The sequence below is a fragment of the Macrotis lagotis genome, chromosome 8 (assembly GCF_037893015.1).
Source record: "Macrotis lagotis isolate mMagLag1 chromosome 8, bilby.v1.9.chrom.fasta, whole genome shotgun sequence".
NCBI classification, from domain to species: Eukaryota; Metazoa; Chordata; class Mammalia; order Peramelemorphia; family Peramelidae; genus Macrotis; species Macrotis lagotis.
Genome location: NC_133665.1, coordinates 188,770,000 through 188,784,866, shown reverse-complemented (window position 1 = coordinate 188,784,866; position 14,867 = coordinate 188,770,000). Strand labels below are relative to the sequence as shown.

The following is a 14,867-nucleotide window of genomic DNA, read 5'->3' as shown; positions in this document are numbered from 1 at the left end:
AAAAAGTAAAAACCTCCCAGTCCAGGAGCCTGGAATCGATCTGATGTTTCCGGTTCCCGTTGTGGTTATCAAAGAATAATTCCATTTCAGACATCCCTTTGATTGGCAAGGGTGGAACTGCTGAGCTTCCCCATTGTCAAGAACTCGGGATCTGGTCATCTGTTTCTGGATGCAGGAGATGCAGATAGAGGTGATGGGTGAGAGACAGGGGCAGACCACAGAAGGAAAACCTCAAAAGGGCCCTTTTCAGCCTGTTCTGGGGGTTTTTTGATGCCAAGTGAACTTTTTTTTAATTAGCTGGTAGATTTTGTCAGATTTGCAGGATTTTGATCCCAATGCAGTGACCCCTGATGAAAACAGAAGCAGCCTTCTTTTTAGTTGACTGCTTTTGTTTCACAATTTAATTTCAGAGATGTTTGTTCAACCATAACATTCAAAGCCTTCCAACAAAGCCCATGAAAATCAAAAGCAGATGCTTATTTACATGGTTCAAAACTTGAGTTCATTCACTTGGGCCTCTTTTTTTTCTCTCCCTTCTCTCCGGTTATGCGCATGTAGGAAGCTTTGATGGCTGCTGAAATTAGCCAGAGGAATATTAAAAGACATAAGATTCTGGTGAGTAAGAAGCCACTGTTGAAATGATGGAATGCTCTCTGGGGCTGGGAGTGGGAGACACAGCCCCTCATGATGAAGCGAGGGGCTTCTGGCTGGTCTGGGACATTTGCAGAGTTGTGAAAGGATTCATTTCACTCAGACTCAGCTTCTTAGTAATTCTGATTAAAAATTTGTTGGCCATTGACTGCCAAAAATAATGAGTCGGGCTGAGATCTCCTTGCAGTTGTTGGAGAGAAGAAGCTGGCAGTGGGAGCTCTCTTGTAAGGTATGAGGGTGTTCAGAGATTTCTGGGTACGAGAGCCCAGAGAAGATGGACAGAATCCATTCCAGTGAGATTGCTCAAATAGAGCACTTTGGAACAAAAAGGCCCGTTTCTATCTCTTAGCATATGGCAGAGCTATGTTGCTCTAATGATATTGAATTATTTACAGTGTATGTTCTCCTCACCGCATCAATTTTTTAAAATCCCTTTCGTTTGTGAAGAAAAGTACAGTTTGAAGTGCATGTCACCTTTACTTTATTCATTGGGAAGGTTAAAGCTGGGGGGAGCAGGGTGAAGCAGCTCAAGCAAGGTAGGATTGACTCAAAATCTAAATGGCAACCTAGAGGGGATCACCTCATGTAAGTCGTGATTTGACAGAGAAGGAAACTGAGAACAATTTACTGCTTCCCTGTTGCTCAGCTCAGACACTGACAAGAAGAGATCACCTTTACTCCATCCTTCTGTCCCCTCACATGTCCATAAAACTCTCTAGAAACCACAGGAGTCACCAAATGAATGAGAAGACTGAGGGAGAAGCCAGCATACACTTATTTATTGCTCAAAATCCATTTTTCTGTCTTATTAATTTGCCACCTGTTTTAAGAAAGAAAAAAGGATGAAGCATTCCCTCTATTTTTCAGCTCACTCCTGTAGATTAGAGATCAATGTGTGCTCATTACAAAATTTCATGCAGTCAAACTGAAAGAATCCATTGTAATAGGCTTTGATCTCTCTGTCAGATAGTAGCTCTACCATTTTCCTAGTTCAGAGCATCTCTTCTCATATTCCAGTCAGGACAGGAACAGAGGAGTCTGCTCACATGTCCTGTCCAGTAAACTGAGGTACAAGTTGATGCAGCTTATCCAAGGACAAAAAAATAGCTGCAGGGGATACAGACTCAGAAAGCAAGAAATTAGTTGAGAAAAAATTTTTTCTTACCAAGAGGAAAGCATTGTGAGAGCTTTAGGTGAGATATTCCTAAGAAAAAAAGCTGAAAGAGTTCACCTGGAGATCTCAGAAATAAAATAATCAGTTGAGTTAAAGCCCTGGATTCACTGATTAGCTGGGTAACCTTGGGTGGGCTTCCCTTCTCCGGGCTTCAGTTTCCTTATTTGTAAAATGAGGAAGATGAACTACATGACCCCCAGGGTCACTTCTATCTCCAAATCTATGGTCCTTATTATGAGTCTGCAAATGAGGCCAGAAAACCTAACAGGTTATAACCTCTTCACATGTCCATGCTTGGAAGTTGTTGTGCAGGCTTATGGGATGTCTTTGTTTGTCTTCCTTAGGACATCGGCCTGGCCTATATAAGTCACCTGGTAGAAAAAGGAGAGCATGACATGGCAGCCCGGTAAGGATCCTTCCAGTATCTTCTCTGGCTTCCTGGGCAATGTCTTGCCTGTACTGATCTGAATTTGATCTCTTTGTGGCTCCAAAAGTTTGAAAAGGGAACTACCTGGGGAATCAGGATTCCAATAAGCCAGAGAAAGTTCTTGGATCAGTATGGATTATGTAGCCACCAGCTGTGTCTTTTTTGCCAAAGAATTTTCACTGGTTAGGGAAGGTCTAATGAAATAGAAGATCGGGACCATGGACAGCAGATGCCCCAAGAAAGCCTGGGTCTTCTAGCTACATAGTCAGTGGTTATTAGGCTTGGGGTGATAATTGGGGGGAGGCACGAGATACAAAGCGGTGCAGGAGGCCTGGGCTCTGTTCTTGAGACATTATTTTAGCAGTCCAAATCCCCATTCTACTGGTAACTATTGATAGGGTGCTGATTTTCTAAGGCCAGTTTAGTAGGATAATTTCCAACAGGAGTCACAACATGGCTCAAATAACTGTAGTTCAGGAATCACTCAATGGAATTCCTTCAAGTGAATCAGAATGACTATACCAGACATTTTCCTGCAAACACAGAAAAATTGAGACAGTAATGCCATTGGCAAAAGAATATGTGGGTATCTGTATGTGAAGGTGTATCTTTTTGTGGCTCCAAAAGTTTGAAAAAGGAACTATTTGGGTAATAAAGATTTTGACTGTGTATGTATGTATGTGTATATTCATACATATTTACATATCTGGGCCACAATATATGTGTATATGATATATGGGTTTACAGTTATATATCTATATATACACATTTATTCATAGAGAGATACACCTATAATACATTACAAATGAGTGAGTGATGATAACTCTTCAAACTGGGAAAATGCTGTTTTGCACATTCTGTGTATATTCTTTCACTCATCACTTTTCCCTCTATGATATTTTCATTCTCAGCAAATGTCAGAAAGTTCTTGGGAAAAATGCAGCTCTCTGGGAATATGAAGTTTACAAATTTAAAGAAATAGGACAGCTGAAGGTATGTCAAACTGGTTTCATCCTATCTATCTCATATGCCACCTTCTGTTGCAGAATTGGAAATTCTAAAGGAGACTAGAATCTCCTACTCCAGAGGGGGAACTGTCCCTCCTGGTCCTGAGACTGGCCTCTCTCCACCATGCCCACTGTGCTCATTCTGACTCTGCTTGTGACCATGAGAATCTGCCCTCCCTCCTGTCCAGGCAGATCTCTCAGACAAGAGGTTTCAGAGCCAGTACTGATCTATACTGGTAGAGGGTAGGGTTTCCCAAACAATGCAAACAATAGCCCTAATCAGAGCACAGCTGGTGAGTGAGTCAGCAGCTTCCTGGGCCCGGGCTCCTCGTGGGCCTCACCATATTGAGAACAATACATTGGGTCAGGGCAACATCTACTGTGTCTTCTCTGCCTGGATAAATTTCCCATGGGACTGCATTCTAATATATCAGTTTTGGACAAGTGGACCTATGTCTGTGTCATCCCAGTTAACTGTCCACTACTTCCTCATGCTTCTGCCCTTTCCTCCAACTAGAGAAAAATGTTTGGAACCTCATCCTCCCAACTTTTGCTGCTGGCTCTTGGCCAGTCCATGAAGTGTGTTACCAGGCATAGCTGGCTCCCTTCACTATGCACTTATTCACTCATACTGAGGTCTGGAACTTTCTGTCCTTGCTCCTGCTACCAAATATAGAGGCCAAGCTGGACACTAGACCAATGCTGCCTCTATAGTTCTCTCCTTTTGATAGAGGAAGAGACCAAAGGAACAGGTATTCTGGACACAAATCCAACCTGAAACAAGAAGGTGATTGCCAAGAAACAGGAGAAATGGGGGGATGTGTCCATTGGATCTTCAAATTCAGCATAGGAGAGAAGAAAGTTGGGCACGGACTAATGGCTAACCTGTAGATCTCCAATGTTTGGAGAAGGTTGTGGTGGGAGTCAGATCTGGATTAAGTATGTCAAGTCAACCCAAAAGAAGAGGATATTCTCAGTAATAGAATGCTGAAGACAGGGCAACATTGCCACTCATGAGGTGATTTTCCAAAGAAATTGGTGTGGATGCATCTGGAACTCATGTACCAAGTGAGGACCAGCAGCAGGGGATGAGGGCCAGAGCATTGCATCATTGTGTTTGAGGAGGATCAGGAACAATCAATTGATGAAGGAGCTACTGCTATCAGTGACTTCTGAGGATGCAGGAAGGGGGAAAAGCAACAGAAATGGTTGAAACACAACTGGGAGGAGATAAGGAAAAAGGAAGGGATGATAGGGACAAGGCAAAACTACTCATGTTCTTTCACTTTTATTTTCTGCCCCCAAGACAAAAAGGACAGAGTAAACATGGATAAGAGTGAGTTAGCTCTCAGAGTAACTAGAGATGGTAAGCCTGCTCAGACTGCATTCCCAGGCCCTGAATGACTAGGCAGCTGGGGCCACTGAATCACTAGCAAGGACCCTTTTTTCAGAAAATTGTGAAGAATTGAAGAAGTTTACATGATTATCGTCATGCTCCAAAAAAGCTGAGAAGCATTTAAGTCTATTGACTTTGGTTCTGAGACATGTCACCCTGGATTGAGGAGATCACATTGGATTACTGGGTTCAGGTCTCTGTCAGTCCCTGGCATAGAGGGGACTTTAATTAATGCTGGTTGATTGATTAGGCACTGCAATTTAGGAAGAACAATAAGGAGTCCATGTGTGTGGAAGTTACGCCATTTGTGAAGGTGCTGAAGGAAGTAGATTGTAACCTGCAAGAGCAGCTGGGTAAACTGTTTTTGTCAGAGCAGAACAGGAAAGGATGGCTGTGCCCAAGTCCTTGAAGCTCTTCTCTGGGAGACAGAAGAGATTAGTTGTGGTCCCATAAGGGCAGAATGGGGAGTAGGAAATAGGATTTCAGGGGCAGACATGGGTCCTACAAAAGGAAAAAACACACATGGCCTCCAAGCTTCAGTAGCTCCTGTTTCCAACAGTGAGCTTTTGTGCAAAAAGTGGTATAAGGGGGAATCATGGGGATGAAGAAATGCCCCAGTTAGATAAAGGAGGAAAGGGAAGACAATTGGGTAGCTGAGGGCTTCTCTGGTGACCAGGCCAGTGCCTGAGGTCCTGGGGAGCTATCTAAGGACTGCAACTGGATGACCTTTAGAAAGAAGGAGATGGAAATTGCACAAATTATCAGGGGGGAAGGATGGTAGCATCTGCTAAAGGAAGCTGTGATCTTCCCAGTGAGCTCACGCCTTTGGGGGAGCATGTTCCTTTTGTGAATACTAGAGGGAAAAGTGAGAAAACCTTGGCTGCTTCCTGTATAGTTTCATTATTAAAGAAGGATCCTGGTAGTGTTACTGGGGGGGGGGGGGCTACTCTGACTCTGACTCTCTCTCTCTTGCTCTTGCTCTTGCTCTCTTTCTCTCTCTCCCCCACCCCACCCCCACCCCCACCAGCCAGGAGTTACTTTATGTCTATTTAAACTCAGTAATCCAAAAAGGACATATGAAGATCTTTCCAGAATACAGTACATGGTTGATTTTGAGCTATTTGATTTTCTTCAGGGTTGAAGGTATTTTCATTCTAATAGGTTTTAGAAATGTCTTTCTTTAGATTCATGCTAGTGGGAGTAGAATACTGTCTTTTATCAGAATTTTTCTTGGTCCGATGCCTTAGAGCCAGCCCAGATACTGACACTACATGTATATGAAGCCTCATTTCAGTTCTGCCCAATAAAAGCCCCAAGCACATTTTCCCATGACGTTTGCAATTGCTTTTTAGTGGACAAGAGACATTTTCCTTCCAATATTAGAGTCAAGAGAGATGATTTTTATTTTTGTTTCTGTCTGTGCCATTCAGCAGACATATAATACAAAATATTTTCAGGTTTGCTGAAGGACCTCTTTCCAATTTCTGTCTTTTTCAAATGCTATGTTTCTACCTTTTTCAATTATTCCATCCATCAGTCGTGATATTTACCTGTTTTGTCCTTACCTAGACACATTACACAGAATAGTAGGATTCTCAAGGAGTACCAAGCACCTTCCTGCAATAAGTCTGCTCAACCACTACAAATTCCATTTTATAGATGAAGGTACAAGCATAGAGATTATGCAGCTATTGATATATCTCAGAGGCCTCCAGACATGGTTCTCCTGACTTCTCCATCAGGTGTCTGTCCATTGCCCTTTGGGTCAGCAGTGACTTGAATGTTTGGTGCTGTGTGCTGTTCACACCATATTCACACCATATGGCATGACCAGCAGCCTTTTGCAGAGAACATCCGGGTTCAAATATGGGCTTTTGCCCATATATGGGCATCTTAACATCATCAGAAGTTTTTCAAAGGCAGTCCACCCTGGTCTGTCTGGCCTGGCCTCTTGTGTCTTCAGTGCCCATCCTTGATGAATGCAGTAATAGAAGATCTCTCTCTAGGCCATTTGTCTGACTGGGTCATCTGATGATGACAAATGGCAGTCATCAGCCACACGAGGCCCAGCTCTTTGGAGTGGTCGGAGTTCTCTTACTCGAGGGGATGCTGGTAGCATGGTCTCATCTACAGATGGTCCAGCCACAGAATCCCCTGACTTCTTCAGGGAAACACAGGCTCTGGACTCAAAAAGTTCAATCATTTGATTATTGTGAAAAGTGAGATTTGCTTCTATTTGTTTGATTCTCATTTCCTTTCCTTTCCATTCTCTAGGCGATTAGTCCATATTTGCCCAGAGGCGATCCCATTCTGAAGCCTCTCATCTATGAAATGATCCTTCATGAGTTTTTGGAGAGTGATTATGAGGTACCATGATTCTGTATCTTAGTATAGCTTAACATGATTTAATTCCCTGTTTCCACTTTAAAAACCATCCTACCGCACTGTGCAGTTAAAGACACACGCATCTCCTCATTTGTTTTTGGTGCTGTCTTGAGAGCAAGGTGGTCTTTGACCTTGGTACCCCTCAGTGGCTCATCCCAAGTCTTGAGGATAAAAACTGAGTTGAAACAAACTGCCGTTCTCTTAGCTAGTGGGTGAGGGTGTGGGTAGGAAGGGAGTCACCAGTTCCTGACCCCATCCCCTAAGGGTTATAAAAAATGCTGCATGGACTTGCTCAATCCAGTTATTATCCCCATTTACTGGATAAGGAAGCTGAGACTGAAGGGGGTGAAAGGAGAGATTCTTGCAGCTAAGGAGGTGGCCTCATATTCCATGCCCTGATGAAGTGATCAGTCCTTGAGCACCTGACGCAAGAGAGGCAGTGTGCTAAGTATGGAGATGCAAGGAAGTCCAACAGCAGTGATGGCCAAGTCCTGGTAGATTCTGGACCAGTGGGCCTTGAGACTCCCGACCATGCTCACACAGGCAGGGATGCTACCAAATGGTCCTATTCCACAGTCTTATATTAAGCTGTTCCCTGGCCTGGTGGTCAAGCTGCCAAGCCCTTCAGCCTGCCTGGAGAGGCTAGTGTTGGAGGCTCTGCCAGCAGAGACTGAGGTACCCTCGTTGAGTTAGGAACTGATCCCAAACTTTCCTTCCTCTTTTCCCATAGGGCTTTGCCACATTGATCCGAGAGTGGCCGGGTGACCTTTACAACAACTCAGTCATCGTGCAGGCTGTTCGGGACCATCTCAAGAAGGACCCACAGAATAGGACCTTACTGCGGACGCTGGCGGAGCTGTAAGGACCTCTTTGGTCATCCTTTCATCCTGATCATGTCTTATCTTCCTTTCTTCCTACTCACAACTTAGCAGGCTCTTGAGGGGTTTTTACAATTTACTTAAGAAAATATCAGATTTTTTTTCTGCCAGCCATCTCTTATGTAGATATATTGTTTGGAATGCCTACCCACTAAGGGGTACTTCACTAGCTGGATAACTGTGAAAATAAGGTTGGACATGAGCTTCCAATTTTCTCTGCCTGGAGGAGTAAATTTGAATTAGCTGCAGACTAGCCTCAGTTGCACTGTTGTAAGGTGGCATCTCTGGTGGGTGCCAAGCTAAGGTCACCATCATGCTTCCTCTGGTAGTCACCCCTCCTGCCACAAGGAGAATCTGGCTGTTCTGAACTTAAGGAGTCTGGAGGTGCACCTGTGATGCATCAGAAACTAGGACCCCACAAAGTAATAATTCAGCACAAGGATTAGGAAGGCTAGTTTTTTTTTATTTTTAAAGGAGAGCAAAGATTCTGAATAAAAAGGCATCAAATTAGCATTTGAACTGATGGAAACCTCAGAGGTCATTTTGGCCAAGTCCTTGTTTTGCTAGTGATGATTGTGGGGTCCATTGGCTCCAGTGACTCCTCCAAGGTCAGTCAGCTAAGATGTGACTTCAGCCCAGTTCTCTGCCCTCTGTGCTATACTCCCTCCCTCTTCATTCTCCATTTCATGTCCACCATCAGTGCTAGGCAATTTCTTTTTTTAAGGCAATTTCTAAGAACCATTTTGTTTCTTTTCTGTTCTATTATTTTAGTATTTTATTTTTCCCCAGATACATGTATAAACAATTTTTAACAATAATTTTTAAAAATTTGACTTCCAAATACTCTCCCTTCCCACCCTTACCCTCTTTGAGAAGGCAAATGGTTCATTATAGGCTATACATGTGTAGTCATGCCAAACATTCCCATGATAGGTTGTGAAAGAAAATATAAACAACAACACTAAAAAATGAAGAAAATAAAACAAGAATGTGCTTCAGTCAGTATTCAGGCATCATCAGGTCTTTCCCTGGAGATGGTTAGCATTTTTCAGCATAAGTCCTTGTCCTGGGCCACAGTATTGCTGAGAAAAAACTAAGTCTTTCATAGCAGATCCTTGCACAATATTTGCTGTTACTGTTACACAGTCCATGTTACTTTGCATCAACTCATGTGAGTCTTTCTAGGTTTTTCTGAGAGCATCCTACACATCATGTCTTATAACAAATTAGCATTCTATCATAAACTCCCAGTCCGCCTTCCCTTCTCTCACCTGTTCCCCATTCCCTCTTCCCCTTTCCCTCCTACTTTCTTGTAGGGTGAGATTGATTTTTATAGCCAATTGAGTGTGTTTTGTTATTCCCTAATTGAACCACTACTGATGCAAATAAGGTACACTCACTCCCTCTCACCTCCACCCTCTTCCTCTTCACTCTTGAAACTTTTTCTTTTCTTTTACATGAAATAATTTATTCTACCTCTCCCTTTCCCATTCTCCCAATATATTCTTCTCTCACCCCTTAATTTTATTGTTTTAGATATCATCTCTTCATATTCAACTCAATCCTGTGTCCTCATTCCATAGATACTCCTTCTAACTGCTCTGGTAATGAGAAGGTTCTTATGAATTTATGAACTTATGATACTTTCAGTATCATCTTCCCATGTGGGAATAAAACAGCTTAACCTTATTAAACCCCTTATGATTTCCTTTTTTTAATGCTCCTTTTGAGTTTTGTATTTGGAAGTCTGATTTTCAATTCAGCTCCAGTTTTTTCATCAGGAAGTTTTGAAAGTCGCCTGTTTCATTGAATATCCAACTTTTCCCTAAAGAAGTTTGTTCAGGGGCAGCTAGGTGGTGCAGTAGATAGAGCACTGGCCTTGGAGTCAGAAGTACCTGAGTTCAAACCTGGCCTCAGACACTTAATAATTACCTAGCCACTTAACCCCATTGCCTTGCAAAAAAAAAAAAACAAAAACCAAAAAAAAACCCTAAAAAAAAGGGGGGAAAAATGCTCAGCTTTGCTGAGTAGTTGATTCTCATTGTGATTCAAGCTCTTTTTCCTTCTAGAATATCATATTATGAACCCTATGAGTCCTTAATGTAGAAGGTGCTAAATCTGGTTTTATCTTGACTGTGACTCCACATATTTGAATTGTTTCTTTCTGTCTACTTGGAATACTTTCTCCTTGACCTTGACTGAAATTTAGCTCTAATGTTTCTGAGAGTTTTCATTTTGAGATTTCTTTCAGGAGGTGATTGGTATATTCTTTCAATTTCTATCTTACCCTCTGCTTCTAAGTTACCAGGACAGTTTTCCTTGGAAAATTTCTTGAAAGATGATGTCTAGGCTCTTTTTTTTTTTGATCATGACTTTCAGGTAGTCTAGTAATTTTAAAAATTATCTCTCCCAGATCTTTTCAAGGGTAGATGGCTTTACATTGAGATATTTCACATTGTCTTCTAATTTTTCATTCTTTTAGTTTTAATTTATCGTTTCTTGATTTTTCATAAAGTCATTACCCTCCATTTGCTCAATTCTAATTTTTAAGGAATTATTTTCTTCAATGAGATTTTGTACTTCCTTTTCCATTTGACCAATTCTATCTTTTTAGACATTTTTCTCCTCATTGACTTTTTGTATTTCTATTACTATTTGACTTAGTCTGTTTATTAATATTTTTGTGTCTCCTTTACCAAATTGTTGACTCATTTTTCATAATTTTCTTGCACCTAATTTCTCTTCCTAAGTTTTCCTTTGTCCCTCTTACTTGATTTTCAAAATCCTTTTTGAATTCTCCTATGGTCTAGCGCCAATTCATATTTTACTTGGAGACTTTGGATGTAGGAGTTTTGACTTTACCTTCTAAATGTGTGTTTTTATCTTCCTTGTCACCTTTCGATGATCATATTTTTTTCTGTGGTTTTCTCATTTTCTGTGCCTTGATCTGTGAGTGACCACAAGAACTCTTTTCTGCTCTAGACCTGTAAGCACAGTCCCTGCTTCCTTGGGGCTGCAAGCTCTGTTGTACTAGTCCTCCTCCTCTCCCTGACCACCACCCAGGACTGCAACCTGGATCCAAGGATGGAAAAAACCACAGAGCCCTGCCTCAATGCCAGCAAAGAGACCTCTATCACCTCCTTTTGACCAGATGTTCAACCCCCTTGCTATCTGAGAACTGAGAGTTCCAGAAGCAACTGCACACCCATTGCAGAATCAGTGATTCCCAACAGCTGTTGCTGACCTGCTGGGACTGGGTCTGCACTGGTATGACCAGTGCTGCCCTGCCATTTTCTCTCATCATGATTTATAAGATCTTTTCTGCCAAACTTCTAAACTGTCTTGGGCTAGAAAAATATCTACCTGCCTTTTGTGAGTTCTGCCACTCTAGAGTCTGCTTAGCCATTATTTAAAGGCATTTGGAACAGTTGTTTCTAAATGGCCCTGGTTAGTTTGGCAATGTCTCTTCCTTCTTTGAAATTGGAAATCTAGGTAACCTTTCATTTAAAGTCATCTGATCTGTGCTGGGCCTCCTCCCTTCTCTCTCCACTCTCTCCCCTGGTGACCTCATCCCTTATGAAGGTTTAATTTTCTTCTTTTTTGAAGACAAGTTCAGATCCCTCTTTCATACTTCCACCTGGTTCCTGGGCTCCAGGCCACTCACAGCTCCAGCCACTCATTGGAGTTTTCCAAAGTAGTCATGCTCACAAGCATTTCCCTAGACTCAGTCCCACCAGGCTTTTAGTGCCCCAGCTCATAACCTCACTATTATCCTTGACCCCCCCACTCCCCTGCTCCCTTGCCCTGTGTGTCTCATCAACCCCCCTCCCCCCCATCTCTCCCCACATTGCCATCCTCTGCTTAGCTAACCAGTTGACATCAGCTGTCTGATCTTCTGCCCAGAGCCAGGGAGAGCTCAAGATCCAGTCCAGCTTTCCTGCCTCAGTGGCTCTGCCCTGGCTCTCCATCATGCCTGCAGCACCATCCTTATTTCCTTCTTCCTTTTAGAATCTCCTTTCCTTCTAAAATCAACTTAATGCTAATTCTGTAGGATGCCTTTCTTAACTACCTCCAAGCAAAAGATTGACCCTCCCTAATGTGTGTCTACTCTGTCTATGTCCCAGAAGTCTTAGTGTAGCTCTTAGACCTTTACAAGAGCCCAGGGTTCTCCCCAGGTGGAGCACGAGCTTCCTGAAGGCAAGGCAGTTCGGCCCATCTTGGTCTGTGAGCCCAGCTCAGGGTCAGCCAGCAGTCAGCTGGTGGTCAGTATGTGTTTGATGACCGATCTGCCACCTGGCCTTTGGTTCCCAGGTACACCTATGACAAAAGCTACAGCCAGGCTCTGCAGATCTACCTGACGCTCCGGCACAAGGACGTTTTTCAACTGATCCACAAGCACAACCTCTTCAGTTCCATCCAAGATAAAATCGTGCTGCTTATGGACTTTGACTCTGAGGTACCTGTGGCAATGTTACCTTTGTCATCACCTTTCATAATAAGATGATGCTTCTGGCCCACAAAGGAGGCCCTGTGAGTGTGTGTCAGAGTCACTTACCATGTGACCCCAGATGAGTCCCTCCACCTCTGTCTGCCTCAGTTTCCTTAGCAATAGAATGAGGATGACAATGGCACCAGCTTTCCATTGAGATAACACTTGTAATGTGCTTATTATTAGCCCAGCCCCTCAGGCATTGTGGGTACTCTATAATGGTGATAAGCATGATAAGTTTTAGCAATAATAAATTAGTGATTGAACTAGTAATAAATGTCCTTTGTTCTTGAAGAAGCCCATGACATCAGGGAGGTGATGCCATGATAAGTATGCGAATTGGATTTAAATGCAGAGGACTGTGCTAAGTCCCCAGCCTCACTTCTCCAGAGCCATCTGGTTCCAGTGGTCAGATAGGAATCAGGACTGGAGACGGCCCTGGGTGCAAGGCAAACAAGTTAAGTGACTTGTGCAAAGTCATACAGCTAGTAAGAGCCCAGTGTCTGAGGCCAGATTTGAACTCCTGTCCTCCTTACACTAAGTCCACAGTGCCCCTCAGCTGCCCTTAGTAATCAGTGACAGATGAATGAACGGGTGATACTTGTTGCTATTGTTATGCCATAGAGGAGAACGGAGACAACCTGCCTTTGGGATCCGGTGTCTCATTTCTCCTTCCATCCTTTGCCTTCTGCTCTTCATTTCCTAATAGACTTGAAGGGAAGACCTCCTCCAGGTTCTGTGCCACCTTTGCCCTCTGCTCTGCCCAGGCTATGCACTTCTCTCTAATGGTCAGTAGGCAGTGACTGGACCTGATAGGTCCTAACTGACTTTCCCAGCCACTGCTACTCAAACCCCAATCCATGGGGGATCCCAGCAGTTCCCAGGGCTCTGGAACTAAGGGGCCTCAGAAGTCAACCAGGCCAGCTCTATTTACAGGGAAGGAAACTGAGGCCCAGGACGAGGAAGGGGTTTGCCCAGGCTCATGCAGTGGGAGGCAGAGATGGATTGGAGCCAGCTTCTTGGCCCCCTGAGTCCACGTTTCTTCCACTGCCCATAATGATTCTGGGAGATGGAGGCTTAGACCAGATGTCCTGGAGTCCAGGGTCTTTGTCCAAGGCAGGTATTGGGACCTCACCAGCATGTCCGGAGCTGTAGACTGAGACAGCCCAGACAACAAAGCTGGGAATGGGGAGCCATCAGCGAGAGGTCTCAGTGTGAGGCAAGTCTCTGTGCTAGTGGCCAGTGGAAGCGGACACCTCCACTCAGCCGGGAGCTTTGTGGAGATGTCCCTCTGGCATCCTGTGGAGATGGGGAGCCCTTTCTCCACCATCACTGTGGCCAGGCCCACGCCAAATTGAGTTCCTTCTGCCACAGGTTCCAGCTTCTCAGCGCATTCCTTTCTGTGTTTCAGAAAGCTGTCGACATGCTTCTGGACAATGAAGACAAGATTTCCGTGAGTGTTTTGGAACATTTTATCCTCATCCCTGGCCCATCCTGGAGATGTGGGCACAGGGCTGCTGAGCCTGTGGGGCACCTGGCCCTTTGATCATGCCCACTGGCTCACAGAGCCTTGTTCGCATGGTGTCCTTTTCGTGTTTTTCAGATAAAAAAGGTTGTGGAGGAGCTTGAAGACCGGCCGGAGCTGCAGCATGTGGTGAGTTTGCTTGCTTTCCTATCATACGTGAGAGGATGTTGCGTACCTGCCTGCCCCTACCCAGCTGGCAGCTCAGCAGAGAAGAAGGCGATTTCTCTTCTTGCTCCTTTGGCAGCTCTCATGGTGTTGTCCCTGAGATGATTCTTGGGGTTTCTTCTCCCCTTCTTCTCCTGGCACCTGCTAAGCAAAACCTGGCCCCAAGGGAGAAAGGGTCCTTCCTGTCTATGGTGCCCATGCAAGCTCCACACTTGCACCCTCATGTTGGACAGCTAGGCTGACCCTAGCCTGGCATGCCAACCCTGCTGCTGGGGCTCTGGAAGTCCTCAGCTTGCCTGTGGACCATGAACTCCTTGTTTATCATTCTGGCCACTGTTGGGGGGGGTGACCCCCAGTGAGGCTCGGCCTTTGGATAGCAAGACCTTTCCTAGGTTGGCCCCAAGCCATCCCAGCCTCAGGAGTGTCTGGGCCATGGCTCCCCTTTGACATTGATCCCTGGAGGAGCCCCTTTTCAGATTTCAGGGTATTGGACCTGGTTCTGCTAAGAGCAGGGTGTACTTGTCCAAGTGGTGTAAAGGCTGAAGAGATGAGACACAGTCTGAAAACCACCCCATGGGCTGCCCGCCTATCTACTGACCAGACTGGCACTGCCTGCAGCTGCGGTCCTTAGGGTGTCCAGGCTCAGGGAATCCAGGGCTGGAAGACGCCATAGCTCAGCCATGGACCTCTTCTGGGGAGAAACATCACATGGCAATCCTCCATCAGAAGAAGCGTAACGCATGAGCATCAGCCAAGGCAGTGACTCGACT

General features: G+C 44.4%; 1 protein-coding gene across 4 annotated transcripts in view; it reads left to right on the top strand.

Annotated features, from left to right (window-relative positions):
* The window catches only part of VPS41 (VPS41 subunit of HOPS complex), a 162,289-nt gene that overhangs the window by 112,319 nt on the left and 35,103 nt on the right, over positions 1-14,867 (top strand). For all 4 annotated transcript variants that reach the window (XM_074199212.1, XM_074199209.1, XM_074199211.1 and 1 more), the window contains 8 exons: positions 559-615; positions 2,170-2,231; positions 3,164-3,245; positions 6,930-7,022; positions 7,771-7,898; positions 12,230-12,374; positions 13,819-13,860; positions 14,011-14,061. In XM_074199212.1, coding sequence (XP_074055313.1) covers positions 559-615; positions 2,170-2,231; positions 3,164-3,245; positions 6,930-7,022; positions 7,771-7,898; positions 12,230-12,374; positions 13,819-13,860; positions 14,011-14,061 — 660 coding nt within the window. The remainder of the gene's footprint in view (positions 1-558; positions 616-2,169; positions 2,232-3,163; positions 3,246-6,929; positions 7,023-7,770; positions 7,899-12,229; positions 12,375-13,818; positions 13,861-14,010; positions 14,062-14,867) is intronic.